At 35.7% G+C, this 26,512-nt stretch overlaps 2 protein-coding genes across 21 annotated transcripts; both read right to left on the minus strand.

The window, feature by feature from the left end:
* Nucleotides 1-729: 729 nt before the first annotated feature.
* Nucleotides 730-13,782, minus strand: ATCOAE (dephospho-CoA kinase family). 19 transcript variants are annotated; one of them, XR_016050098.1, is made up of 7 exons: nt 13,648-13,782; nt 13,264-13,381; nt 12,183-12,434; nt 9,077-9,200; nt 6,083-6,228; nt 1,892-2,076; nt 730-1,315 (listed from the first exon to the last, which is right to left on the minus strand). XR_016050098.1 is itself a non-coding variant. In XM_088859419.1 (7 exons), the coding sequence occupies exons 4-7, from the start codon at nt 9,182-9,184 to the stop codon at nt 1,104-1,106; spliced, it is 372 nt and encodes a 123-aa protein (XP_088715545.1). In that variant the 5' UTR covers nt 9,185-9,200; nt 12,183-12,434; nt 13,264-13,381; nt 13,648-13,782; the 3' UTR covers nt 730-1,103. The 19 variants fall into 19 exon arrangements, 15 of the variants coding, with proteins under 15 accessions (XP_088715545.1, XP_088715538.1, XP_088715544.1 ...); XM_088859419.1 differs by lacking the exon at nt 1,892-2,076 and having other exon boundaries at nt 730-1,159; nt 1,254-1,315; XM_088859412.1 differs by lacking the exon at nt 1,892-2,076 and adding an exon at nt 12,985-13,044.
* A 3,101-nt stretch (nt 13,783-16,883) lies between these two features.
* On the minus strand, nt 16,884-22,668 carry LOC18445344 (vesicle-associated membrane protein 724). Of its 2 annotated transcripts, none has more exons than XM_006855482.4 (5): nt 22,228-22,668; nt 20,871-21,012; nt 20,663-20,783; nt 18,462-18,524; nt 16,884-17,259 (listed from the first exon to the last, which is right to left on the minus strand). In XM_006855482.4, the coding sequence occupies exons 1-5, from the start codon at nt 22,415-22,417 to the stop codon at nt 17,110-17,112; spliced, it is 666 nt and encodes a 221-aa protein (XP_006855544.1). In that variant the 5' UTR covers nt 22,418-22,668; the 3' UTR covers nt 16,884-17,109. The 2 variants fall into 2 exon arrangements, with proteins under 2 accessions (XP_006855544.1, XP_020529882.1); XM_020674223.2 differs by having other exon boundaries at nt 20,871-21,019; nt 22,228-22,545.
* Nucleotides 22,669-26,512: the final 3,844 nt, after the last annotated feature.

Here is a 26,512-nt window from a genome sequence, read left to right on the forward strand (position 1 = left end):
GTTCTTAAAAATACAAGGAGCTTAATTTTGAGAAAAATAAGCACAAGGGATCGAGCCAAAAACAATCGTCACGTGAAAGATATTCATGCTACCCTTCATATGGATCTCCTCTAAATAGCTTTTTTTTCACAGAATACTAGTAATTCGGTGTCCCAAAATAAAAGTAAATGAATGACTCCCAGCTCATACGATGGAGATCAATAGTTCAAAATTACGACCAGCTTGTGTATCAACATGACATTAAACCTGTTTTTAGATTTCAGTCACATTGCATAAGAATATTAATCACGAATAAGAAGAAACGAAACACAAAAATATTTTCCGGTAGTCCGGCAAAAGCAAAATAGATGCAACATAAAACAATAACCACAATGCAGGCCACCTCACTAAACCCCCCTATCCCCTTACCCCCCACACACACAAGAAAAAACAAAAATGCCCAAAACAAAACAACACACAGACAAACATACGAGTGCACGTGCACCAGTGCTGATCAGAATTAAAAGCATTAACGCAGCTCTTGCCATTTATTGAGGATGGCACTTTAAGGGGAAACCAAAAATCAAAGTTTTGGAAACGACTACCTCAGATTTTCAGAATTTATAGTACTTCAAATAGAAAGGACATCGAGTGAAAAATCAACCTCAAAAGACATCGTTTAAGAATGGAAAGGGACTAAGGAAATCTTCCACCACCAAGGCTCCAAAGGTATAATAAGCAACATGAAAGTTGTGCACCGAGCAATTATTTATGCTTATAATAAACCAGTGAGAAAAAAGAAACATAATTGGAAATGAAAGGAAAAGAGCAATAACTATTTCAAAAGCAATATCAATTAGGACAACAAAATGCACAGAGCCAACTTAGTTTAGAGGGGAATCAAGTAATGTACCTGTATACCAACACTCCAACAATAACAGAAGTAAGAGCACATAATGCTCCCCTCCTCGAAAGCCCAAACTCTCTCCATGTTAAGGGCTTTCTAACCTGATTCAGGACCTTGCGGAATTGCTCCTCTGTTTCTTGTAAGGATCCTGAATTATCAATGATTATATCAGCTTTGTCCCTTTTCAAGTCAAGCAGCATCTGTGCACTGATCCTATTCAATGCTTGCTCTTCAGATATTCCATCCCTTTCCATGAGCCGCTGAAGTTGTGTGCTGGGGTCCACCCATACAACAATGATAGGCTTAGTTACGCCATCCATTTTCACCTCAAATAGTAAGGGGACATCAAGCACAATAACATCACAACCTTTAATCCATAACTTTGCTATTTCCGAGTACATGCCAAAGGCAATAAATGGAGCCAATAACCTGAAAGGAATACAAAATAGAATACATTAAATATGTTATTTTCTTCTTGTTGGGCTTGAATTCCCAGAAAAGGATAAAAAACTAAAATACAAATGAGATCTAATTTAAAAGATAAATAAATCGAATGCATAACAAGGATGCATATTAAGACCACCAAAATCTAGAAAAATCGCAAATGAAATTTAGATAGTTGTGCACCCCACCCCAACTAAGTATTTTTCCCTTTTTCTTATTTTTGAACATTGTTCCAACTTGGGACCTTTTTTCTTAAGTCAACTTGGAGTTTATTTTGTTTGAACAACAGAGATAATAATCAAAACAATCAAATTTTATGTTCTAATGTTTCAACCACCATGGCTTCCACAATCTCAATTCCAAAACATAACAGAGAAAAAACATAACAACCAAGACACGCATAGCATTTGAGAAAATTACGCATACTAGAACACGAACAAAACTTGTATCTCTTTCCAAACCAAGAGTATGACAATACAGCATAATTTCATTTCTCAAACCATTGAATTACACAATTAGGATTTCAGGTATCATCAAGTGTGTACCTAAAACTCAACATACCTGACAATAAGCCTCACGTTCAGTCAAGGAGAAGAATCAATAGCCATGATGGATCTCCTTAGCTTCTATGACATCATCTTTCTCAATGGAAACTCTATCATCAAATGTTTCTTTCGAACCCAATCTCAAAACTAGATTCTGGTTTTTTTGTTGCTTTGATGGGAGCTCCTGTTTTTTTCGACCTCCTGCATTATGCAATTCCATAGGGCGATCACCCAAAAGGTTTAGAGAAGTATACCATACATCTTCCCAACGGAGGCTGTTAAAAGGCTAGGGCGGCTCGTGGCCTTACGGTCAGGTCGGCTGCTAGGACAGGATTCGGGCCCATATTCAAGGTCCACAGGCCAGGCCCGGACGACCATTGGAGGCCCATTTCAACGTTGGACATGGACCGAGCCCGGCCTGAGCCCATCCCGAATCTATATAATCCAAATTATAGAATACAAGGTACTTAGTCTATGGGCTGTGTTTATCATAGCCAATATACTACCAGTCATTCAAAATTTTAAAAATATCTCAAAATAAAAGCCCCAACTGCTGTATTCGAACTCAAGACCTCTCCAGAAGTGCAGGATGTTCTACCACTTTGAAAATCACAAAGTAGTGTAGCAATAGCTGCAGAATAAGTGACAACATAGTTTTCCGTTTTCCCCCCTGCAAAACTCCTCTCTCTGAAAGACCTAGAAGGGTTTTTAATACATCTACCATTTCCATTTCCCACTTCATGCAGTATCTGTTATAGCTTGCAAGGCTTAATTTGCATGAGCTTTCTTGCAGTAAGGCTGTAAAAGTTGAAAGAAAGCAGGGAGAGAGAGGATTAGAGAGAGAGAGAGAGAGAGAGAGAGAGAGAGAGCAGTATTAGAAGGCAGGCACAGTATTCGAATGGTTCAGAAGGACATTGGAAGAAGAATAAAGATGCAAGCAGAAGGGGGGAAGTCCAAGTTCAAGTGTGTGCATGTGTTTTATGGAAGCAGCATCGGATAGGAGAAATGTTACCACGATGCCGCTGTGGAACTATGGGAAGAACTGGTTAGTTCCTACACATCACACTACGCAACTGCAATACACTATCCCTCTCTCAGCCATCACAAGAGAAAACTGACTTCAATACCATCTCTCTTCCTAACCACTGAAACAAAAAACCCAACTTCAATTCCATCTCTCTCTATCCCACTGAAACAAAAAAGTCAACGTCAATTCATCTCTCTCTCTCTCTCTCTCTCTCTATCTCTATCTCTCTCTCTCTCTCTCTCTCTCTCACACACACACACACATACACGACCCCCTTTTCTACCTCTTTGGTCAGCTCTTACCTAGTCACCAAATGAAACACCCAACGTCAATGCCATTTCCCTTTCTATCAATAGAAACTCCCAAAATCTAATTTGTCAATTGGTCTTCCCACCACTCTGCTTCTCTCTTTTTTTTCTTTTTTTTTGGGTGGTTCAGTGGGCAAGACAGGCCCCTACCCTTTTTTTTCAATAGATTAGGGAGTCACATTTTGAAGGTGTTAATTGGGGGTGTCAGCAGTAGGACTGGATACCACTATGTGGTAACTGGGTGTGGGGATGCTACCACCACAAAACTACATAGTGTAGCAAGGCCTAGACATAGAAAATGAAAAAATTCCGACATCAAAGTGACGTAAGACATTAGAAGGGGAAAGGAGTTACAAAAGCAAGGCATTGGTAAGCTGGTACTCTTTAAAGAGAGTCTATGACAAGCGAGGCTTGGACTCTCATTTTAAAACACTGGTTAAATTCTCATTTGTATTCTTCTTATTACTAGAAGAGCACCTCTCTAAAGTATAATAAACTTCCACCTTAAAGGGTGCATTAAACAAGGACAAGCACACTCAATCCAATTAGGACACAAGTGAGGTTGTAGAAGAATAGCCCTGGGAAGGAAACTTCATGGGAAGCCACGGTGCTGCACATGATGCATAATGCATAAAGAACGAGACGAAAGTGTCAGCCATTTACAGTTGGATTGTGTTACTGGCAAAGAGAAAATTGGTTCTTCCTCAAACTCTTTTGCATCTCGAGGATTTCACCAGTATCAGTATGAGCAATGTTGCTGCAGTGGTTTACCCCAAGGCCCCACCGTTGTGCTATGAAGGATTTTGTTGACAGTAAATTAGGGCCAAGCTATGCAGAGAATCCTTCCAATGCATCTTCTTGTGCCCAGAATGTCACTATTCGAAAACTAAGGTACATAAGACTTGTCTGCCCTGTCTTAACTCAGATTCAAAATCCTCAACGACGTAATGAAAAAGGCATTGGTTTTGAAATTTGATAAGAAAAATACATTTCTGAGGAATAAAATCGAAGTACCCTTATCCCTATATATCTTACACTGGTGGGGGATGTAAGTGCACAATTGCCATCTCACAAGGAGAGAGAGAGAGAGGGGTAAAGACCATAGCATTTTCAAGCTGCGCATCCTGCAAACAAATTGATGCAGCTCAAAATACCGCTCTCAAGTATCTAGACAAGAGAAATAAGCTTAAAGTTTACAAGAGGAACCACGGAAGGGGAAATTAGTCATTGTGTCTATCTTTTTATGTTTTCATTTATTTCTTGAATCTTTTTATTCACTTAGGGGCATAAGTAGTAATTTTTAAAGTCTTTTATAACTTTTTATTCACTTAAAGTCTTTTCTAATAAAGGCCATGATTAGATTGGATAGATGGCCAGGATTAAGTCTTGTTTAGGATTTTCTTATATAAGGGATGTACTCAAGCATAATGGATGATCATGTCATGGAAATTTATTCAAAACCTTAGAGCAGCAAGTGCTCCTTTTACCTCTGGTTTTTTAATTTTTCTCTATTTTTTTATCTTCCTTATCTTCTTCTTTGCTAAAACCCTAACTCAAGCTACTAGGTTTGCGCCAGGTTGGTATCAGAGCACAACGATCAATAAAGATGGTATTGTCGCATGTGACTATAGCATAGTACTCTAGCAAGATACTGTAGTACGGTACTGTAGCATCAATTTTTGTGCCCTAGATCACAAACCATGCCTCCACGCAGAGGAAAAGGAGGAAAAGCAACAACTTTAGAAGCATTTGATGCTAGTTCGCGAGAAGGGATTGCAGATCTGAGGAGATTGGTCGAAACCCTAGCTCTGCATTTGGCACAGATGGAAGCTCCATCTCAACAATATAAGATCAAGGCAGATGAGGACTCCAAAAAACCCTCCCATTATCAAGCTCCAAGGACAGAGGTAGCTGATCATAAGGATACGGATAGTAGGAGGTGGGAAACTGGTCTCAAGGTTGAGATCCCGAGGTTTTATGATGAGGACAGCAAGCATTCTTTCGAAGGCTATCATGTTGTTGATGATTATAATGACGAAGAGGACCTATAGTGATCATGGGGACTTACTACCAATCTTTGATGCGTACCCTAATGAGGATTCGAGTTTGGTAGAAAATCAATTTATGATGATGAAGTTGCTGAAACCTCTTTGATGAAAAGAAAGAAGAAGGTCCTATCTTCAATGAAGAACATGCTATTGGCCGGGAAGATAATGGTGGCAATGGTGGTTTAAGATGGTGAAGATGGGGGTGATTACGCTGAGCTATTGCTTTGAGAGCCTCAACAACAAGTCACCAAGTCCTAATGGAAAGAGCTCGTGACTGCAATGCATTCATTTTAACCCATTTTAAAGTTTGTAAGCGAGTTATCTCAGGTATGTTCGTGGACAATAATACTATGCATATGTGCTACAAATGATGCAATTTTCCATGTGGGTAAAACATGAACATGATGGATAGAGTTTTTATGAAAGATGTAGTAATTTGGAACATATTTCTCTCTTGTTTTCTTGAATGGGGTCTCGTCGAAATTGGGGAAAAGTGTATATTCCTCGTTGAAGATAGACATGCGCATCTAGCAATATCGTTGATGGCAGTTAAGTATTCCCCGTATTGTTGGTAGGCAAATACATGGCATCGTACGTCAAGGATTAGAACCAGTAGAAATCTATGGACAAGATGGATTATCTCTTGAAATGTATGGTGCACTAAAATGGGCTTTCCTTAGTTGGACAAAGAAGCATGCTCTTGATAGAGGTGAACCAGTAAATTGTGTATCATGGCAAAATAATTTGCACACTACAAAATTCACATTCATAAAGGCTAAACCACAAATTATGGGCATGAAAAGGAAAATATTTGCAAGTCCCACCTGTTAAGAAGTTGACGCTTTGAGGGATCAGTAAACACAATTTGGCCCAAGCGTGCCCTATCAACTTCTCCATCATCTTGTAATATGTCCTGCCCAAATGCAGCAACAACCCTTTTCCAACCTCCTGTACCTTTTCTCAGAGCATTCTGCAATCAATATAATTGTAGCAGAAAACAAAGCAAGTTAAGACACTAAATTTTCCAAGAACACTAACAATGCAAGATCACTAAATAAGAGGGGACCCAAGAGCATTTCGAATAACACAAGACAACAACAACTTTGATTATCCTTCATCCCTGAAAATTTAAGATAACCAAAAGCAAGCATATTTTTTCTTTTATTGGTAACCAAAAGCAAGCAATTAATGAAGGTAGTGATGTTCGGCACCAATGCCGTGATGGACTTATAAGTTTACTTTCAACTACTATTCTTAGGGGTACTAAAGCTGAGGATCTAAAAGCTGAAAGGAAATAAGATAAAAACAAGTACAATACATATAGATACATTGCACACACAAACACACCAATGTTCCAAAAAATGCTAGTGTGCCTAGGTGGCCGAGGGGGATCCTGGTCGCCCAAGTGATCGCCCAGATTTCTGGGCAGCCCAAGTTTGTTATTCACGTTTTTCAAGATTTCTAAGAGAAATGCATTTTTTTTTCAAAATTTTCTCTCTACAAGGTCACAAAAGGGGTTAAGGTCACAAAAAGGGGTGGGCACAGTCCCTGGATGAACACCCAAGGCTCAGTCCTTGGGCGCCCACCTAGGGCAGGGACCCAGCGCCCAGAAGGGCCGCCTACACTTGGGTGATGGGCTCAAGCCCCCCTGGCCCGCCTAGGAGATAGGCAGGCTGCTTTTGAAACAATGAAACACCCACATGTTTCTTATATTATCAACCAATTCAGGTTGTCATGCACAAACAAGATGATCCTTCGCCGAAGTTCCTCCTATGATACTCCACCTTGCCCATGAATTGTGACATGAACAATATAACAAGTATACCATGTCTTCAAGTTGAATCAAGAATGGCATCAGGGACAAAAAACCGCTAATGCATTGTATGTACAGACAGGAACTGACATGTATCATTCAAGACAATAGCATGAACACGATACCATTTCGTCACACTTCTGTGTACTATAACATTTTTTTTTTTTGAAACTGGTTAACTAACAAATTTTTTACCCATTATTATCTTTACCATTTCTCCAAATAATTGGGATAAGAACTTGGATGATGATGATGATCATCATCATATCTTCACCATTTATTTCATGTTTTAACTTTTGGCTACACAAAAATTCACAAAGAAGAAGCAAGGGCTAGGGAATGTCCATTTCAAAACACATACCCACGTACGTCCACATATGCCTCTACCATGGATGAATATTTACTTATGTTTTTATTCCCCAATCCCCTGCTTGTAAAAAAATATTCCCGAACTATAACACCACAACTTGCCCTCTAGTTTTCAGTAATTGTCTTATTAAATTGGGTCCCTAACAATACATTAAGGTTGAGAAAGTCGTTAGAGTGAGCTCCATAAGCACTAGAACCCTTTCAAGATGAGGAAACAAAAAACAAAATATATATAAAATCCCTCAAATTATTGATTTAACAATTGGGGTGTGGTTTGTATAAGGTGTAAACCTTAAACAATCAAAGTAAGACTCAACTCCAAACCATGCATGAAAATGAAATTTTGATGTTGGAAATCCTTACAATGGAGTGAAAATCTATTTCCATCCCTAATTATGAAATTTAGAGCTCCAAATATGATACAGATCTGGCTGATTTATAAAAATTTGAAATGATATATATATATATATATATATATATATATATATGGAAAATGTTGACACGGTACTAGCCTACAGCTACATATGAGCCCAATGGCCCAGATTCAATCTAGGCTGAACTAACGAACACAACCTCATTTCATATTTTAATTTTCATTATTTTCTACATATCCAAATCACTTGAAATTTTGGGCACGTATTCTAAAAAAATAAGAGAATCCAATAAAAATATCAAAAAAATATTTAATGAAAAATAAATTGACCAAAATACCTCTGAAACTTTTTAGGGGTATTTTGGTCCATTTATATTTTGCAAAAAAAAATTAATATTTTTATTAGGTGCGCCTTGATGAGAAGAATAGACGCCCAAAATTTCACGTGATTTGGATTTGTAAAAAAAAATTAAAATTCAAATACGAAATAAAATCTTGTCTCCCGTATTGAATCTGGGTCATTAGACTCATATGTAGCCTACAGCATTTCCCTATATATCTATGGGATTGTATACAATGAGACCATTTACCTTTGGTACAGGAAGGTCACAATTACTTACAACCATCCAATGTGAAATCTGATAGCTTGGGTGTGTTAGAAAATTCGAGAAAATTTCTTTTGAACTTTGAGCTTGGTCAATTAAATAAATACAGCCACCCAATTTCACATCCAATGGTCAAGATTAACTGTAACCACTTTGTACCAAAGGTAAATGATCTCAGTATATACTTTCCCCATATATATATATATATATATATATATAATCTTAAAAATGGTGCATCTTGTATATGATATTATTTGGATCATCAGTTTTCAATCGTTTCAAAGGCCTTTCTAGCATCAGAATAACACTTTCCAATGAGTTTTGAGGTGCGCCTTATTTCTATAATGTAATGTTGATACCATGTATAAACTTTTTCTTAACAATTTCGGTTGCCAATAACTCTTCCAAAACCCAATTATATATCAAAATCAGATGCTTGAACAGACGACACCAGTATACAAACAGAGAAAGCACAATCACAATCCTCTCTTAATAATTGTTGCACAATCACAATCCTCTCTTAATAATTGTTAATCAACATGGGGAATTATGTGAGAGAAAATAAACCAAAATTAGGAAAATATTAAAGAAAGACAATAAAACAAGGAGTGGATAGTTTTAAAACAATGAAAAAAAAATGGGGGTGCATGGCTCATACTCGAGCAACTATGTCGGCATCAACGACTGGTACGCCATTGGCCTTGAAGAAACCTGAAATTGTGCTCTTCCCTGAAGCAATCCCTCCAGTTAAACCAACCATCCTCATTTTTCACCTTCAATTTCTTCAACCACAAAATACCTAGCAATTAGTGTGTTTGACAAAACTGAATCATAGGGCCTGTTTGATAACTAGAAGCAAGTTCATGAACTGTAAATTGGAAGTTCCTCCTTGCTGAGAAGATATAAGTTACAATAAGAAGTTCCTGGTTTCTGTGTTTGATAACCTCCTAAGAAGTTAAAGAAGTTCCTGGTTTCAGTGTTTGATAACCTCCTAGGAAGTTAAAGGAGTTCTTGGGCCTCCTGTACAGGGTTCCGCTGGCTCATATTGTTATGGTAATCTTCAGCAGTTATAATAAAGCCTCGTTAGGTTGATTTCTTTAAACTAGAAGGCACTAAATATTAAGCATAAATAAATAATAAAATGTACAAGGCATTATAGCCCAAACATAAATAGAGAAAATGCAGAGAAAGCCAGAACAAAGTACCACAATGAATTTTAGTAATCATTGGCAGCTCAAAGTACAATCCATTAACCAAGTTCTACAACAACGAGAATGAAGATCTATATCGTCTAGACACTTTAAAGAGAAACAACGCAAAAAATTGTCATATGGAGCTTAAGGAAACTCAATGCGTTGAATATGCCAAAACTGTACAAAGTAAAACCACATAAAAGACTAGAATAAGAATGCATTGACCACAATTCAACATGCTTAACTGTTTAGCATTTAGCACACAAAAGGTTCCCAATGATGCAAAAAAAGATAATGTTGGAAATGTACATGTTCAACCAGAAGCATAACCACCCTGTACTATTGAACCATAAATAAAGCATAACAAAAGAGAGCATAATAACAGAAATCTAATCAAATCCTATAAAAGAAAGATAATTAGTAAGGGCCTATTCTTCAAGCATAGGTTTCTCTAAGTTCAAGTTGTCTATAATTCAAATTCACATTCATAAAAACCCAAGCAAAAGGTGCATAGAATATGGCAGGTATACACAATCAGTAAGGAGCTAAATGGGCAATGAATAGACTAGAGAGCATAGAAATAGATAAGTATCAGAAGAAGGAAATATCTCATATAAGAAGAGACCCAAGGTCTCATCTGCGGTTAAAGCAATGCATTCCATTATGAGCTATCCCATATGAAATGTCATAATCAGAATATTGTCATCAAATCCATCCCCAACTAATGCTCTCTCTCTCTCTACACCCACATGTTGCATGAAAACATCTCACCTGATAGCTTCACCTTCCCCTTAATGACTAAATCATGCTAACTATGTGATGCCATCATAATCATTGCAGCCAATCTTATTATTTCTTTCAAACGCAATATAGCTGAAGATCCTTACAGTAAGTAACAGTTAGGATGCTAATATTCATGATAGCGTATTGCCACAATTTACAGTATAATGACGAAAACCTTCTCAATAACTCAGCAATAATTTTCTAAAGGGCATTGAAAAGGTTAATGGATAAATTGAAATGTCATCCAAAAGACATCCGAGCAATTTCTCAAATAAGGATGTGAAATGGATTAGTTAAACGGAAAAGGGCATTGAAAAGGTTAATGGATAAATTGAATTGTCATCCAAACGACATCTGAGCAATTTCAGAGACTATTCGTATCAAATGAGTATTATTGGTTTTAGTTTTGTAGGACTTCTGTCAAGAAACTTTAGTTTCTGGGAATGGTCATAGTCAAATTTGGAAATTGGAATGTTGTTTTGGGATTAGTTCAATAAGAGCACTGAAACCAAATCCTCATTCATTATGAACCCGAAACCACCTTCCAATTTCCAAATTTGATTATGACCATTTCCAGAAACTAAAGTTTCTTGACAGAAGTCCTACAAAACTAAAACCAATAATACTCATTTGATGCGAATAGTCTCTTAAAAATAGCATATGGGTGTCAAATTTCTTCTCTCTCTTGGTGTCATGGCATGGACAATAGTCCCTGTGCTTGGTATCACAGAACTCGAAGAAGTTGGGGATGGTGGTCTCATAGTCTAATAGGTTTGGTAGTGAAGGATCAGAGTGGTGGTGTTCAAAGTCCATAAAGGGTCCAGATTGGTGAAGAGTAAGGAGATCCAGCCTTACCCCATTACCAAAACAACCTGCAGTTGAATTGGAGAATGAGTTTAGTAGAAGAGAATATGGTTTTTTGTGGAGATTTGAACCAAGCAAGTAGGAGAAGAGGTAGAGGAGAGAGATACAAGAAAATATGAATTACCCAAGCTAATCAAAACTACTTTTTTGACGGATTACCCAAGCTAATCTGAAAATCTGAACCAAGTAAGTCTTTTTTTTTTCTAGTCCTCTTTTTCAAATAAACTATTTTTGGAGTGGCTCCTCGAAATAATATTCGATTTGGAGCTCCAAAAGACTTAAATCTTTTGCATTTGTCCAAAATTGCGTTTGAGGGTTGAGAATTCTTGGAGCTCTAATTCAATTTTTTCAATTTTTTATGGGATTGTTTCCATAATAAAAACAGTATATCAAATTTTAAGGTTTGCATGAACTAGGGTGATGCTAATGTAGCAATCTCACAGTGAATCAAGCTAATCAAAATTACAGCAGTCTGGAATGAAGTATACTGATTCCAACAAGAACCCAAACTATCAAATGATTGTGCATCCATATTCTTATCATGCAGAAAACCAACAAGCTCTCTAATATCTTATCATGCAGACAACCAACAAGCACTCTAATACGGATAGATTGTCAGGGAACTTGATGTCAAGCACTCAAAACAATCAGTTAACCCTGAATCTAGATTTACAACATAGAAAAATCATGACATAAAGCTTTTGCATTGCCTTAGAACTCGATTTACAGCATAGAAAACTATTAAACCAATTTAACACCACATTCAACATAGGAAATTATACAAAAATACGTAGATTTAACCAGAGAAATTTTTTTATAGGGTTTCCTCTAAAAAAAAGGCCCTGAGAACAATGTTGCTAATAGAGAAATCCGAAATTAGCAAGAAAAAAGAAGAACAAAATGCAAAATCAACAAATAACTCACTTATTGGAGGTACTTGTTGAGGTTGCAAGGCCGCGAATGGTACTGGGCGAGAGGCTGCCTTTCCTGGGAAGAGAGAGCGAGAGAAAACTTTTGCAGTGGAGCTGCTGTTTTGCTGAGCAGCTAATTGCGAAGAGAGGGTTGGCTGAGCAGCTGAGTAAACCCTAGGGCACAATTTTATCGGGGGGAAGTTTTGATATAAACTTCCCTTTTCAAGTTCCGACCTTTTAGTCGGAACTTATTTTACATACAAAGCTGGAAACATGAACAATGATAGGTGAGTTCTTTATTTACCTTACCGTTTTTTATCAAACACAGAAGATGAAATGGTTAAGTTCTAACTTCCAGGAAGCAACTTCCTATTGTCAAACACACCCTTAATATTCCGATTTTAAAAAATTTGAATAAAGGCATTGCTGGAATTCATGTATCAGGAATATATAGTATCCTGATGTATGTTAGCTTGTGCAAGTTTGACTAACTACTTGTATTAAAATTTCATAGATTTTGAACTTGGACCGAAAAATAAGAATTTGTCAATTTTTCCCCAAATCTATTAGAGCTTAAATGGAGCTTCTATGTGCTTCCTTTTGAAAGAATTAAACCCAACTAATGCTCTTTTGCCACATTTAGGCTTGATCGCATCAAAATCTTTGTACAAAGGGTGAGTTATCTCTAAAGAGAGTAGAAAGAGAACCCCAGAATACCAATCAAATAGGGGAGGCAGCTAGAGAGAGCATTAACACCAGCTAGAGAGAGAAAACCCAACAACACCAGTCAAATAGAGACAGTCTTTGAGTCGAACCCTAATTTTGATGGCTACACTACGGGCGATGCCTCTTCTCAAACTGTATTCCAACTGCATCTAAACCACAAGGAAAGAAAGCATAAAATGAACCAAAATAGGTCATGTATAACTCTGCATCTGTAGACACTTTTTCCAAATAGCAGCGTGAACATGAAATCCAAAATAATTCATGTTAAAGCTCGGAGTGTCATATTGGGGTCTTTAGAATAGGTCATGTTAAAGCTTGACATCTTCCGAGCTGCTATCACATTGCCAGGAGTCTTGAAACAAACCTACCATTTGGGCTTTTGGTTGCCATCCTCCATTAAAGATCAGAGCTCGAGCTTCAGCAAAAAGAGAGGCGGAGGGAATGGACACGAGATTACAGCCCTAGGCCTTGTAGAGAGTGCTCAAGCTTCGACAGAGAGAATTAGAATTTTAGGATACAATTGTGGGTTATCAAACATCATTTTCTCCTTTTGCGATTAGAATTTGTTTGAATTGCTCCAAATTCTAAAATATAAATATATTTGTGTGCAATCAAATAGCCTAAAGAAAATGAAAAGAAACTAATCTAGAGAAAAAAAAACTTAGAGAACACTAATGATCAGGAATTTAAACTTTAAATAAGAAATAAGAAGGAAAATAGAGAGATGGGGTTTAAACTTTGAAGGTGAATACCTGCAATTTTTTGATGGAGGGAATATCAAGGTCGCACAGTAGGTGGTAGCCGAACGATCAAAATTGAGATTTTGTGAAGTGAGAGACGAGTTCACTTCTGATTCATATGTAGTATTTCCACACCACATGAGACATGCAGTCCATGCTCAACTTATGAGAGAAAGAGGTGGGGAAATTGATTCTTGATTTGGAATCTGTAAAAAAAAGAGGGACAGTCTCTCTCTAGGATGAAAGGAAAAGAAGAAAGCCTTCTCCGTTCCTTAATTTGATCCGTTTTGGTGTGGACAGATATTTCTTTTTTTTTTAAATATAGTGTTCCAATACTTCAGATAAACATCATGTTTTAATATTTCACATAAATATTAGAAAAAATTACATTCATATCCCCGTTATTTTTTTATATCAAAATGAAAATTTAAAAAATAAAAATAAAACCGAATTTATCCTTTTTTGTTGTTGAACCACCAAAATTCAAATTACTTTGGGTTGTTCAACAACTAGGCCCATTTCAGTTTTTGAATAACCAAAAATTTTAAATTTTTAGTTCTTCAATAACTAAAATTTTTTCTATCTCGTGGTTCTGGGTATCCTCTCAGTACCTCTCTCTCTACATTATATAGGTAAAAATAAATTTTTCTTTTTTTTAACTCCCTCTCTCTTCTTCAACGAGCTTTTTTTTTAGTATATTTATAATCACTAATATTTCTCCTAAATGTAAAGGCTCAAATTAGTTGGTCCTTTAATTTTATCGGATAACCATGACTTCAAAGAGGTAGAGAAAGAATACACACAAGATTTCTCCTAATCTTCTAGTCTCATAATCTCTAATTATGAGACTTTTAGGCTCATAATCTTTTATTTTATCGAATAACTATGACTTCAATGAGGTAGAGAAAATAAGCTACAAGAAAAATAAAACATTTTTCTGTTCTTGAATAATCGAAAATTTAAAATTTAGGTTATTCAACAATCGAAAATTTAAAATTTTTGGTTCTTCAATAACCAAAATTGGTGTATTTTTTATTGTTGAACAATCGAAAATATTTTGAATTTGATTGTTCAACAACCGAAAAAAATGTAAAGTTGTTTTTTTAGAAAAATTTGTTTTGATATGAAAAAACGGACACAATGATAATAACAGAAACTATCCGATAGAGTCGTAATAACAAAAACTACAATAGATATATATGTAATTTTTTTAAAATATTATGTTTTAATATTTTTTGAAAGTAAATATTTGGATCTTAAATAGTGGGAATTAAGTGCATGGCAGTTATAAAAGGTTTTGAAAACCAAGGTTATGGATATCACGTATTAAGCAGTTAATATCTATTAAACATAGACACGTGTCTTAAGATCTAACCAGCTCGACACTTCTAGAAATAGACACGATACTAATTGAGTGTTTTTTTGATACGTTTCAATTTTAGAATTTGGTATTTATTTGTTTAGAAACATTATTTTTCAATAATAAAAATAATTCAGAAAATTCAATAGCCATGAAATAATTGAGGGTGTTACATTGTCAATCAATATCTAGTTTTTAGTTTTTAGTTTTTTCCTTATTGTTATGAGACAATGTTGCATCGGATTATAAGAAAGTTTTGACGAATAAATTTTCGATTCGCAAAGTAAAATTATTAGGACCATTAATTTAATTTATTTTGTTGAGATGCTTTACAATTGTTATTATATATGAATAGTTGAATATGCAAATGCAAATGTGAACAAAACATAAATTTTATTAGGGAAAAGTTTAGATAGAGCCGGGGCTCTAAACAATCAAATTTGAGCCTACCTCGAAAATTTAACTAGAAGTGGTTGTTTTGATATCAAAATATTCTCAAATTGATCATCACAACATGAAGATGCATGGATATAAGAAAAAAATAGATTTCAAGTTTTTGAAACAGTGTATTTTATAAAGCATTTTTGGGCTATTAATTTTCAAGATTTTCAAACTTTCATAGATATGTCGATATACACTATTTTTGAAGCTTTAACTTTATAAATAAAGATAAATATATATTTTAAGGCTATCACAAATATTTTCAGTATTAAAACCACATTTCTCGATACTATTTGAAGGTAGGCTCTAATTTGATTGTTTAGAGCCTAGGCTCTATACAAACTGCACCCATTTTATTATATGTATGTATATATATATAATATTTTACTATAGTTTTATGTATGTGATTAAAAGTTAGATCTATTGAGTCATGTGTGTCTATACCCATATATCAACTAGTGGGTATATATGTATTGCAATATGCAATGAGAGATTGAGGGGTAAAAAAAAATTATTAAAAAACCTGAAAAATAGTCATAAATTGAAAAATGGAAAATAATGGGAAAATAATTTAAATTTTTTAAAATTAGGTTATGAAATCACAATGAGTTACAATGGACTTTGTTAGGATTCTAGACCCTACAGAGTCATTTGAACTTTTCTCTATATTCCACCCAATGCCAGCCCTATGGGTTCGAGCGGCCCGATGCATTGCCGGGCCTTAATCCAACTTGGGATAAGCTTTGCAATAGTCAACACCTTAATCAATCCGACTCGAACAATAGTCAAGCACCTTAATCAATCCAACTCGAACAATAGTCAGCACCTTAATCAATCGGACTCGAAAGAAATTACCTTAATCAATCCAACTCGAACAATAGTCAACACCTTAATCAATCGGACTCGAAAGAAGTTCTTGCAGTAGAAGCTGGGTAGGTTTTAAGATTATTTTGTACAAGTTATTGTATTGGAAGTTGGGTAGGTTTTAAGACTATTTTATATTTTTTAGTATTTTATTGACGAAGATACGTGCACCCCGGCCCTGAGAAAAAAGAAAAAAAAAATGAAATGCATCAAAGAAGCCTCCTCAACGACTAGAATTCCTAGAAGCAATGGTGCATTTAAAGATCAATTTCGACTTTCAGTTTTTATTTGCTTCCTTTTAAAATAGGGCATCAGGTATCGGTAAAAGAGACAACACACCAGTGTAAAACACATGCAAAATCAGCAGTAGCATAAGAAAGCCATTCTTAGAGATCTGTGTGCATGTGTATGAGAGAGAGATTATGAATCGTTGATTGCTTGTCAAAAACCCTAAAAAATGAGAGCGATACGCATGTATATGAAAAGCCTTGCAAGTCAAAAACCCTAAAAAATGAGAGCGATACGCATGTATATGAAAAGCCTTGCAAGTCAAAAACCCTAAAAAATGAACGCGATATGCATGTATATGAAAAGCCTTGCAACTTTTTATTTCCACTCTTCCCCAGGTTGTCAAAATAGAGATATTTGTACACCACTGTTAAGGACACAATTGAAACAAATGATGACTCATATAACTTTTCACAGCATTAGCTCAACCTCTACCAAGAAACAAAATCACAACAAAAATGTTTATCAAAAACGAGATTATAAGAAGGGATTGGCCCTTGCTTCACGGTGTGACGAAAGAGTTAGTTGGTGCACTTGAATCCATGGCACACGGAAACCCAGATTATGAGAACCAAAAGCAACAGCACTCCAAGGATCACCAACTTTATCTTCATGTTCTGAAACCACAATTTACGGCGTAGATTTGTTCCTTGTTTCTGAAACTGCTGGGCCTGAAAGAAACCATCCGCAATACTTAATTGGTATTGATAAATTGAGAACCATATCAAACATTGAATCCTAACAAATGCAGTTAATGTCATTCGTGCTTGCAAACAGCAAAGTTCAATAAATAAATAAAGTAAAACATGAGGGCAATGAAATTTCCTACAATGCTTTAACATCACCCCAACCATTGAATGTAAACAAGGGGCACGGGGCACAGTTTGAGTGTAAGAACCGAGACACCCCTGCCATCCCTCATTGACAAATGAGGGCTGGTGTTATCTGAGGGTACAGTAGGAAGTTCAATGCGCTCATTTTAGACAACCCCAACAAATAAGCCAAAAGATTTTATGCTGCTGTGGGAGTATATTGAACATTCACTCCCTAGGGTAAAACCCTATCCAGAAGGACCCAAATTTTGAGAAAACCTCCTCAAACCCCACACCAACTTCAAAAAAAAAAAAAAAAAAAAAAAAAAAAACAACAGAACAAGAAAAACCATATGCACTTCATATGTGCCAGGAAAAAAAAAATTAACAAAGACCAACCAATGTTCAGACAGTCAGATCTACTTGATTAAGAATTCAATATATATATATATATATATATATATTGGAAAACATTCAGATGGGGATTCTAAAGTAGATCTGTCGAGAAAGTTCTCTTATGCAGGTCTTTTGCTCAAGGGTGTAACTGTATAGTGTGCTCTCATTGGAGAATATTATACTCCCTCATAAACAAATAGCAGCAATGTGATTGACATATAATTGGCCAAAAGTCCCTGCATCTTCTGATTATGACTGTTATACCACAGCACCCACATATTAATAATTGGCGGGTTATTTAGGTAGGCGAAACAGAAAACCCAAAACTAACAAGAGATGAATAGAATACCAGAATTTTATTTCAATATGATCATGCTCTCCACATATTGTAATTAAGATAAGTCTAAGCAATTATTACTGTTATTTTGTATAGGGGCATATGGGTAAGTTAGCCACAACAGAAGATACCAATTCATTATGATCATCTCCCAAGGGTGGTAAAGAGTCTGAAGACATGAAAGGAGACATAAAAGTGTTTCTTTGAACTTCCTTCAAAGATCAATAATTAGGAAGAAAGCTTTTCTTTGAACTTCCTTCAAAGATCAATGATTAGGAACAACGTCTGAACTAAAAAAGTACAACTCAGAGAGAGAGAGAGAGATTACCTGAGAACGTAGACCCTCTGTTTTATCTGCAAGAACATCCATTTTCTCCCCTCTATCTAGAGTCTGAAAGCCATGATGCAAGAAAAAAATGCACATGAATCACCTCTTTTATGTTGGGTCATAACACAAATCATCAAAAGCAATAGGAATAGCCAAAAGTCGGCTAATAAGCAAGAGAAATTTATTTCAAAATCCAAATTGAGATGGAAGGAACTCTGCACTCTTGGAAATAACCAAAAACATCTTTCTCCTAAGCTGGGAAATCAAATTCCACTGAGAAACCATCCATATAATTTGCAATTTCACAAACATTCTTCAATACCACTGGAGCATACAAAATCATAAAACGAAACTTGTGTGTGCAGATGTTGCACATGGCATATCTATAGACATCTTAATGATCTCAACCACATATGCGTTTAAAACACGCATTGTCTTCCTTGTGTTACTTGTAGAAAGACCACCATTCCAAATTGAGTAAGGTGGAGAGGTCCTGTGTTCTTTCTTGCTAGGAGGGCTTTGTCTTACGAAAAAATGAGTTATATCCATGCATATGTATTCTTTTCTGCACAAATCATAAAATAAATTCACAGGCCTCAAAATTAAACTGCACCAGCCAAGAACTGAGAAGTTTTCAGTTGAATAAAAAAGTCACACAAATTATCCATGTAGATTGCTAAGGGTGGATAGCGAGAGAGCTCTCACTCGTGCATAAGCTGCTAGGTCTAAAACCAAATCTTGGGTGGAAGGAAAGAGAGACTTGAGTAGTTTTCAGTTGAATAAATGTGTGATACAAATTATCTATGTAAGCTAAGTCAATGGAGATAAAGAGAGTTCACTCGAGATCTCCAATTGAAATGCATAGGCTGCTAGGCCTAAGATCAAACCTAAGGTTTAACACATAACAGTAGATTTACAGTAACTTCTGAAATTTTTGTCTTTTTTACTTCTTAGAAGGGCAATTCAAGCTTTTGTTCAGCAAAATTGAGTACAGCACACATATTTTATATCTAAGAAAGAAGTGATAATCAGAAAAAAGACACATGAATGAGTAATGAACAGGAGGATCTCTATAAACAAATAATGAAACTCCAATGTCAGCAAGTTTTGATGCCCTCATTGCAATATCTGTGTAACTTCTAGACATCACGATATTGTGATCTTGTGTGAAAATGTCAAGTTGTACACTTCCAACAATTTCAGTAAACAGTCCTGATCCACATGAGCTCAGTCCTAGGGCCTTTTGAAGCTCAATTCTCTTGCTGAGGTTTCTACCTTTCAGAACCTAAGGTTTAGTTATGAATGGAACTTGCGAGTGAGATTCTGACATTGGCCTGCCCATAACATACAGGCATATAATTGTAGACTACAAAGTCACTCCATAACTGCAACTATGGCATCTCATTTGCAGTCCATTGTCTCAAATGCATCATGGATGGATAAAGAAAAGAGAGAGAAAGGGGTGGGGGGTGAGAGAGAGAGAGTCTCAATGTTACTTGTGATAATTCACGGGAATTATATAAGGTCCAAAGGGTAATTCATAGGAGAATACCATTGCACTTTTCGGTTACAATTCAATGATTTAAAATTTTGATTTAGTAGGGCATATTGCACCAGGTCCCTCTAATCAATATTAGGTACATCACATGCATAACTGATGATGGCACCGCGAGTAAAAATACTTGTTCTCTACATGGTGATTAGGTAAGTTAAAGAACCGGAGAACTCAATATTATTCATCAGTCACACTAGGAGAGAAAGCATAGTGACATTCTAAAGTCAGCAAGGTTTGCCATCTTCTAGTTTGTAGTTGAAGCAATTCTAAAACACCTCAAGATGCATTACATAGTCCATCAAGACATAGCTAGAATGAATGGGGTATGAGTTGAATTTCTGGCATCATCGTTTTCTTCTCTCTCTCTCTCTCTCTCTCTCTTCAGTAAGTTGAACTCCCAAGGTCATCTACTGATGATAAGAAAAGTGAAGGGTTTTTATAGAGATGTTCTAAGGACCTATTGCAAGCAAATGACTGCACATAAAACTTAAGCATGCTGAAGGACATGATTACATGAAGGCCACAGTTACAATTTTGTTCAACTCATGGCCATATGTGCCACATGTGAAAGGCTTACTACTGTGTTTGAACTTTGAAAAAGTTAATTTAGGTAAACTAGAGCTAAATTTATCGAAGTTTTAAGTACCTTCTCAATATTTTCAAGCATTACACTTTGAACCTCAGAGACCTGAGCCTTCACTTTTGCAAGTTTCCCAATCTCTTCTGCATGGTCGATGACATACTGCATGTGCTCCTTGATTAAAGGCCTGTCCTATTCCAGATGCACTCTTTATGAGAAAAAATAATAGATAGATAGATGGAAAAACCAATCTGTTAAAAGCAAGAGACTTTACCCGAATTCCTTGTTTAAACTTTTGGCAATGGCTGTATCAGCTTTCCCTCCACCATATCTCTTCTTAAAATCTGCCTTGATGCGCTCTAGAAGAGCTATGGACAACTGTTTTCCAACTGATTCTTTTGCAACGACACAGTAGGCTGCAAGCTCCAAGACCGAAACATGATTTTATCAAGACAAACCACGACCAATTCTGATACCTCAATAGCTAAGGGGGACGTAGAACTATCAAAGACAGGCCTAGCAAGCCACATGAAGCTATATGGGCCTGATGACTAGCTGTAATGTATTTGGCATCTTAAACCACGATGTAGTTTTAGTCCATGATCCGCAAAGAACACAAAAATAACTGATTCAAGCAAATACCCAATAGCAATATTTCAACACCCATCAATCACCTAGAGAAGCCACGACCCGTCTTTTGAAGCCCTGAATCTCTAGTCCAACTAATCAAACAGAATTCATTTTACAGAAGCATTAACATTCAAAAATAATATATCATTTTACAGAAGCACAGGAAACAAATCAACAATTTAATGTCATTGTGGCGCCAAAACCCACTTACCATCCGTGCAAAATCTAGAATGCTAGTTAGCCAAGAAGATAAAGAAATCAACTTGCAGAAGAAAGATTCATAAGTGTGATGTAAATTGAATACGAATTTCCATAGAAAAACTGAAGATAAAAACAAGAATCAGAAACTAAACAAGCTAAGAAGGAACAAAATAGAGGAAAGAAAAAAATTCAATCAAGATTTAAATAGAAACATACAAAGTGAAACCCACATGACCCAGAAAAAAAACCCAACACCTGACCTCTCAATCCAGGATTCTGAACCACACAGAAAACAAATAAAATTAACCCACTTTCTAAACATCTATAAAAATTAAAAGAACAAAAAGAAACATAGTAAACAAGCTGAAAGGAAATGAAATTAGAAAAAATATCGTTAAACGTAACCAGCTTTCTAAATCCATTATACTTGCAGTTGTATGGAGATCGAATCAATTAACCAATGATTGAAAAAATAATGAGAATGGTGATCACGCAGATTGCAGTGCATAGATGTACAAAGGAAAATAAACACACAGTTAACAGTTAATTAGACAAAAGGCAAAACATAAGCACTTAATGTATTTCCCGTTAGATAGCTGCACTGGTCCTGACATTACTCATAGGCAAAGCAATGAAACAAGGAAAAAAAAAAACCCAAAAAAAGAAAATCATATTCGACGTTGTAGACCTCAAAGCACATATACATCACTACAAATACGGGGAAATATATATATATCTAAAGGAAACAGAAACATAAGGAAAAAAAAAAGGAATTCGAACTAGTAAACTAAAAGACTCACCATAACCATCTTCCACTAAGAAGTTGAAAGTGTGGTGATCACAGTTGTAAGTGAACTTGTTGTTTGCAGAGGGGAGTCTTTGAAGACATTGGGAGGCAATGGAAGGGAAGTTTCCCGTAAATTCAGTGTACTCTGATAACACCATGGTTCCTCTGGCTACAAACCCATATATGAAAACCTCTTGCCCCATTAACCCTTAACTCTAAAATTCTCTTCCTCTTTAAACAAAGGAAAAACCAGTTTTAGTTGCAGAGAGCAGATGAGTAACAATGAAGAAGAACACTCCTCTTATTAGTAATTTATGCTTTGTATGGGGATTGGATCCATCTTTTTCAGCTTTCTTTTCTCCTTTTTTTTTTGGCATTTTTTAATTCTTTTTCACATTATTTTCCTTCCTTTTTCAAAATTAGTGGGTAAATTTACCTTAATTCCAAGCTATCATTGGAGTGACAGGAAGCCGTCTTTAATGGCTCTGCTTTTGCTTGCCCTAAACAATTAAGAAATTGACCATATGTGCTTTTGAATTTGGGAAAAAGGTCGACTTTGCCCCTATAGAGAGGTTCCAAATCCCATGCCTTTGTCTTTTTAGAAAGTACAAGGATGTCCATGTGCTTATCTAGAAGCGAGTCTCAATTTTTTCAACTAGGTGGTTATGTTTTCTTCGTTAAAGACATTTCAGTCCTCAAAAAAGCTTTTGTAAATTTTTCAAGCAATGTATTTTTTTTTCTTCTCCCTCTTGTGTCCTCTTCAAAATGAAAATAAGTTGACATTTTCCCTTATTTGGAATTCTATTATTTTTCTTCTAGGGAGGTGACAATGTTTTTCATTGGTCACAATCAGTGTTTCGATGACCGAACTTCACTCTGACTCTGATTCCGATTCCCCCAATTCGACTTGGGTGGTTCTTAAATTTGGATTATATTTAAGAAATATGAAAAAAACAAGAAAAGAGAATTAGGTGACCCAAGGTCAATCGCAATAAGCACCTGATTCCCAATCCAAGACCAACTCGCATAATAGTTCTATAGATCTTTGTACAAAATTTATCTTTCAATTGATATTTTGTGGCATGATAATAAGGATGAAGTTTGTATAAGGTGTCCAATTTATACTATACAAAAAGGCGTACGACTAAATTTTGTTACTAAATATAATTTCCATGTCAGAAACCCTACAATAGCTTGAAAAAATGGTGCAGATCAAATAAATTTATAAACACTTGAAAATATTAAAAAATAAACAATCCAAATAATTTGTTATAATATGTATTTTTTAGGGCGAGCAAGTTTTTTTTTCTTTATATCTATGCCCCTTGAGGTCGAGATGATCAATCGAAAGGTTTCCCAACTGTGTAGCACTCTTTTTAATTAAATTTTTGAGATACACCTTACTTCTATTATAGAAGATCGCAACCTTATATAAAAAATTTCTTTATAAAAAACACGTACATAATTAAGGAACATAGAAAATAACATCGAAGATGAAAAATGTAAAGCAGCGGCAGCACCTCTTAAATGGGAGAGTATCAGCTTCGGAAATCCCTATATACCCTTGACAATTAAAAAGCCTTACTTGGATCAATTTGTCATTCGGCTAAGATAACGGGGTACTTGTGTGCATTAAATTCCGACCATTTCACTTTCGGGGCTAGTTGAACTGGCAAGCAAGGTACGCTATGCTGGCATAGCCTTAAGGCATACGATGTAAAATGACCCTATTGCCCCAGTACCCATCGACATCACAAACAAATGTCAAGTGGAAACCATATGCGCAAGGTCTCGAGAGCAAGCTTTTCCGATACAACATAAAATTTTAAAAAAATATCTATCAATACAATGTTTTTAAGTTTCATTTTTTTAGTGACCTAAATTTCAAACCCAACTTTACCTTTTTTTTTTTCTTTTTTTTTTTCTTTTTTTATCTCAAACAAATTTAAAAAAGACGTAACTTTCTAAATCCCCTTTGGGTCTCTCTCTTCACGTGATTTGACCGGAAGTCCCCTCTCCTCCCAAATTCCGTCCGAACATCTTTCTAATGTTGTCTAATATCTCACTCTACCTCAAATTCATTTATTCTCATTTCACCCGAAATGTCTTTCTCTTTTTTAATTTTGGCCTCGTTCCTCTAAAATTTCACTCTAGAGCCAAAATCCGGCAAACTTTTGTTGCCATTTCTCCTTAAAACCTCACTTTATCACCTTATTCCATCCATTTCCATCTCTAGAACTCCATTTTTATAGTGAAATGGACCTGAACATCCCTATAACTACTATTCTCTTTCACTCTGTGATAATTTTATGCTCTTTTTCGGCCAGTCCCCCAGTTTTCAATAGTCCAAAGCAGTGTTTTAAAAAACGTTGAGTCGCCCGGTTCGACTCGAAAATCGCCACAGACGGATCGAATCAGCGCAAAAAACAGGAATCGTCCGGTTTTAGAGAGAACCGGACGTTTCTGTACAATGACTCGCCGGTTCACTGTACGGAATCGGCGAGTCCCGTACGGAATTTTTTTTTTTTTTTTGTAATCCATGATATATTTTTTTGCAATACTTGATCGATTTTTTTGTAATCCATGATCGAATTGTTTTTTTTTTTTGTAATCCATGATCGATTTTTTTTTTATATATTTTTTTTGTAACCCATGATAGAATTTTTTGTAATCCATGATCGAATTTTTTGTAATCCATGATCGAAATGTTTGTTTTTTTTCTTGTAATCCATGATCAAATTTTTTGTTTTTTTTTTTTTTTTTTGTAACCCATGATAGAATTTTTTGTAATCCATGATCGAATGTTTTGTAATACATGATCGAAATGTTTGTTTTTTTTTTGTAATCCATGATCGAAATGTTTGTTTTTTTTTTTTGTAATCCATGATCGAATTTTTTGTTTTTTGCTTTTTTTGTAACCCATGATAGAGTTTTTTGTAATCCATGATTGAATTTTTTGTAATCCATGATCGAATTGTTTTTTTCTTTTTTTGTAATCCACGATTGAATTTTTTGTTTTTTTTTGTTTGTTTTTTTTTGTAATTTATGATCGAATTTTATGTAATCCATGATCGAATTTTTTGTAATCCATGATTGAATTTTTTGAAAATTTGTGATTTTTTTTTTTTAATCCATGATCGATTTTTTTTTTGTAATCCATGATAGAATTTTTTGAAAATTTGTGATTTTTTTTTTTTAATCCATGATCGAATTTTTTTTTGTAATCCATGATAGAATTTTTTGAAAATTTGTGCTTTTTTTTTTTAATCCATGATCGTTTTGAAAATTTGTTTTTTTTTTTTTTAATCCATATTATTCAAAGAGAAAATGAGAGAGATGATGATTCTGAGGCCACCCTATCCTAGCCATATTATTCACATATCGAGTCCCAACAGCAATAGTATAGGGATGAGCACGACAGTGCAGGTGAGCATGAAGGACGGACAATCTTCGGGGATTTTAGATTGGGAACACAACAAAACACTAACACTCAAGGATTTGGGAATAGTCAGACGCCTACTAATATCGATGATTTTTTTAGATCGAATCAATGAATTGTTAAACGAATTCAATCAATGGCACCAGCGTGACCAAGAAGAACAATAATGTCGTCTATCATTTTATTTTTAGATCATATGTTACTAATTTTATGCTTTATTGTAGTCCATGTATGTTGATATACTTATTCCATGATAATTATATGTTTATCCTTTTGTGTGATGTAAATTAAATGCTGAATAGCGGTTCATGCAGGGAAAGAACATATCAATATTCGCATATTCATTCAAACACATGAAAATTCTTAATGGTGTACCCTCATTTCTTATTGAATTCCTAAAAAACAATATTTATAATGAATTTTAATAATTTTTTCGGATTTTTTTTAAGCTTTATTCGGACCGATTCACCCGATTCCCGATCCGGATCCCCGATTCACCGATCCGGATCGATTTTTTGGAAGCCCGATCCGGGTCACCGATCCGTTTTTTAAACCATTGGTCCAAAGAATTCTCCGGCCAGTCCACCTTCAATTTTCGGCAACCCCAAGACTTCTCCAGCACTTTCTTCAAAAGCATCTGGAAGCCTACGGCGACCCTGCCAGCCTCTCCAAAAAGTTCTGCAAGCCTTGTCGCATCTTCTTCGACAATGGGCATGTGATGGGGTTTCATCAGCAGAGTCACAAGTGAAGAGGATAGGTCGGCCGCTGGTCACGACCATGTGATGGGCCCTTGGTGGCACTGTTTTCTGCGGTGTTATAGCATTGGGGGAGAGATAATAGGTTGGCTGCTTGGGCACAG

This window comes from Amborella trichopoda, chromosome 2 (genome assembly GCF_054954075.1).
Source record: "Amborella trichopoda isolate Santa Cruz 75 chromosome 2, AtrichopodaSantaCruz75HAP2 v2.0, whole genome shotgun sequence".
NCBI lineage: Eukaryota > Viridiplantae > Streptophyta > Magnoliopsida > Amborellales > Amborellaceae > Amborella > Amborella trichopoda.